The sequence below is a fragment of the Neopelma chrysocephalum genome, unplaced genomic scaffold (assembly GCF_003984885.1).
Source record: "Neopelma chrysocephalum unplaced genomic scaffold, ASM398488v2 Primary Assembly neopelma1_183152, whole genome shotgun sequence".
Taxonomy (NCBI): Eukaryota; Metazoa; Chordata; class Aves; order Passeriformes; family Pipridae; genus Neopelma; species Neopelma chrysocephalum.
In genome coordinates, this window is record NW_020938164.1 from 1 (window position 1) to 3,663 (window position 3,663).

General features: G+C 64.2%; 2 protein-coding genes across 2 annotated transcripts; both read right to left on the reverse strand.

Moving 5' to 3' along the window:
• Positions 1-800: 800 nt before the first annotated feature.
• Positions 801-1,841, reverse strand: LOC113962599 (angiopoietin-related protein 7-like). The gene is made up of 2 exons (XM_027673362.1): positions 1,374-1,841; positions 801-910 (listed from the first exon to the last, which is right to left on the reverse strand). The coding sequence occupies exons 1-2, from the start codon at positions 1,653-1,655 to the stop codon at positions 830-832; spliced, it is 363 nt and encodes a 120-aa protein (XP_027529163.1). The 5' UTR covers positions 1,656-1,841; the 3' UTR covers positions 801-829.
• LOC113962597 (tenascin-X-like) lies at positions 1,757-3,332 on the reverse strand (the record flags this gene model as incomplete). The annotated part of the gene is made up of 4 exons (XM_027673361.1): positions 1,757-1,794; positions 2,030-2,191; positions 2,615-2,711; positions 3,160-3,332. Coding segments are annotated over 4 exons (470 nt in total), but the record flags the coding sequence as incomplete, so codon positions are not given.
• Positions 3,333-3,663: the final 331 nt, after the last annotated feature.

Consider the following 3,663-nt stretch of genomic DNA (forward strand, 5'->3'; position numbering starts at 1 on the left):
CAAACAGGCAGAGAGACCTGAGCAGCTGGGGGAGCTCAGGGGGGGAAGCCAAACCCATGTGATGGATATTCAGTAATCCAGAGGAGGCAGCCTTCCCTCTTCCCACGCTGAAAAGGTCTAGAAGGCCCTGTAATTTGGGAAGCTGGCAAAGCCCTTCCCTGTCAGAGGGGACAAGGAGGTCCCACAGCACCGTGTGGAAAGGGGCCCACGTTGGAGCAGTTTGTGGAGAACTGTTGCCTGTGGGATCAACTCCTGTTGGAGAAGAACTGTCTCCTTCCCTCCCCTGTGTTGGAGCAGGAAAGGACTCCCACTCCTCTCCCTGAGCAGCACCACAAACAACATGAGATGACCATGACCTGATTGTGACCAGGAGATGACAATGACCGTGACTGTGACACAACTGGGACCTGACTCCATCTCTGAGTCCTGGGAGGTCCAGATGAGACACCTTTTTGGCTTCAGTGGATGGATCATCCCATCCCACCCTACCCCACCTGTGCCCACTGCTGATGACACAACACGTGTTTGTGTTGCCCAGGTTGGGACATCTCAGCATCTCCAGGGCCAGTGGGGGGTTGGGTCCAGCATTTCAATGGACAGAGAGACCAGAACCCCCACATGAACCCCTGGGTCCCCCTGCCCCCACTCCCAGCCTGACCCCTGCTCCCCCCGAATGCCGGGATCACTGTGGGACAGGGGGGTCACCGTCAGCTTTTATTAACCCCCAATAAAAGTTTCACCGTTGACCCCTCACCCTCTCCCCAAGTCCCACCTGGGGCCCCCCAGATGCCTGGGATCCCCCAGCACCCAGGGGGCCCCCCCAGCCCCCTCAGTCTCGCTGCGGCCGCAGCTTCATCTCGGTGAAGGGGATGGAGACGTTGAAGCCTTTCCAGGGGAACCAGTGGATGCCCTGCGGGGAGGGGGGGTCAGGACCTCCAGAGACCCCCACAGAACCCTACAGACCATATTGACCCCTACAGGTTCCATAGACCCTGTGGATCCCTATAGAACCCCCTAGACCCTATAGAATCCCCACAGACTCCTACGGACACTCATAGGCCCCCACAGACCCTATAGACACCTCTAGATCCCCACAGGCCCTATAGTACCCGTAGAGACTTATCAACCCCCATAAACCCTGCAGACTCCTATAGACCCCCACAAACCCTTATAGATAGGTCCCTGTAGACCACCACAGGTTGCCATAGACCCCACAGACCCCTAGAGATGCCTACAGACTCCCACAGACCCGGGTAGGCCTTGACCATCTAGACCCTCCCAGACTCCCACAGAATGCCCACAGACCCCTAGAGACCCCCAGGGATCCCCCCCCATCTCCCCCAATCTCCCCCAATCTCCCCAGCCCCCTGTACCTGGTGGTCCCGGGTGGCCCCGTAGCGCCCGTTCAGGTTGGCATAGTGGCAGTTCCGGTACCACCAGGCCCCTCCATAGGCCACGGCACAGTGGGGAGGCCGGGGGTGCCCCGGGGGCTCTCGGGGGCCCCGAGGGTCCCGGGGGTCCCGGTCCCGTGTCGAGAAGGGGCTGCCCGAGTGGTAGGAGAGGGCGTCCCCTGCGGGAGGGGGTGTCAGCACCCCCAGGGACCCCAAAACCCCACAGAGACCCCCCCCCAGGGACCACTCAGAACTCCAAAACATGTCAGGGATCCCAAACCCACCAGGCACCCCTAAATGCCCCAGCAAAAATCCACCAGGGATCCCCAAAACCCATCAGGGACCCCGAGGAACCCCAAATCCCATCAGGGACACAAAAAATCCACCAGGGACCCCCCAAACCCTCCAGGAACACCAAAACATCCCAGAGACCCACCAAAGCCCACCAGGGACCCCTCAAACCCCACCAGGGACCCCCCCCAAACCCCACCAGGGACCCCCCCCAAACCCCACCAGGGATCCCCCAAACCCCACCAGGGACCCCCCCCAAACCCTACCAGGGACCCCCAAAACTCCACCAGGGACCCCCCCAAAGCCTACCAGGGATCCCCCAAACCCACGGCCCCCCCGCCCCGCACCGGCGGTGCCGCTGAAGGTCCCGACTCGGAGCCGATATCGCTCCTCAGCGCCGCCGACGGCGAAGTCGCGATAGTGCGCGAAGGCGGAGTCGCGAGGGGTCCGCAGGTCCACGCGCAGCTCCGTGGGGGTCCCGGCCGTCAGCGCGTGCAGCGCTTCGTTCCCTGCGCCCCAAAACCGTCCGGCACCCCCCGAACCCCTGGGGACCCCCCGAATTCCTCCCCCACATCTCCCCCTCCATTCCCAAGTCAGCGCCTCATTCTCCGTGCCCTGAAAACCATCCGAGACACCCCCCAACTCCTGGGGACCACCCGGACCTCCCTTAGATCCCCCGAGTCCTCCCTGCACACCCCCCAGCTGCTGGAGCCCACCCGCGTTCCCCCTGTGCCCCCTCAGCTGCTGGGTCTCCTCAAAGTGTCCCCCCCAAATCCCCGGGTGCCCCTGTGGGTTGCTTTCTTCCGTGTCCCCTCGAATTTCTGGGTCCCATCAAATCCCCCCAGGATCCCCCAAACCCCGGGAGACCCTCAAACCCTCCCAGGCCTCACCAAACCCCCCACGACCCCCCAGACCCCTGTCCCCCCTCTCACCGAGCCAGAACTCGCCGCTGATGTTGCCGAAGCCGTGGGCGTACGACTCCCACCCCCGCCAGAAATCGGTGCCCCCGTCCTGGCGGCGCTGGAACACCTGGGGGAGTGGTCAGGGGCACCCCAAAATCCACCCAGGGGCCCCCAGTTCCACCCCAGACCCCCCCAGTGACACTATGGCCTCTTGTAATACCCCCCGGAAACCCCTGGAGAAGCTTCCCAGCCCCTCCCAGTGCCCCCGGTCTCTCTTCCAATGCCCCCCAGTTCCTCACCAAAACCTCCCAGTCCCCTCCCTGTGCCCCCAAGCCCCCCTAATCCTGCCTCAGAACTCTCTCTTGTCCCCCAGGACCCTGATTTCCTCCCATAAACATCCGTGAAGTGCCCTAGGGATGCCTCCCAGCTCCTTTCCAGTGCCCCTGTGCCCCTCTGTCACCCCCAAACGCCCCCATTGCCCCCCAGACCCCCACTGCTCCCACAGAACTCCCTAGATCCCCCCCCCCAGCCCCCTGTAGAAGTCCCCCAGCCCCTCCCGGTGCCCCCAGTCCCACCAGCCAGCCGCCGCCGTCCGTCTCCATGTCACAGAAGACCCTGAGGGGCCGGGCCGGGTCCCCTCCGAGGAACACGAGGGTCTCCCGCGAGGGGCCCGGCCCGTTCCGCTGCTCCTCGGCACAGTCCCGGGGGTGGGGGTGCGGGAGAGGGGCTGGGGGGCACGGGGGGGTCCCTCAGGCACCGCAGGGGCTTCTGGGGATGCAGGGGTGCGGGTGCCCCCTCCCCAGAAGCACCCAGACCCTCCCCACCCAATAAACACCTCCCCACCAGGGACCCAGTGGTCCAGGTGCCCTCCCCAGAGATCCACTCCCCCTCCCAAGGGACACAACTGCCCCCAATAAACCACCTGCCCCTCAAAAGTACCCAGGTGCCCCTTCAATGAACCCCCCACCTCGGGCATCCATTGGACCCCTGCAAAGACCCAGAGCCCTCAAAAGGACCCAGGGGTCCAGGTGCCCCCCCCCAAGGAGCCTCCCCATCCCCCCCTGCCCCCACTCACGGGT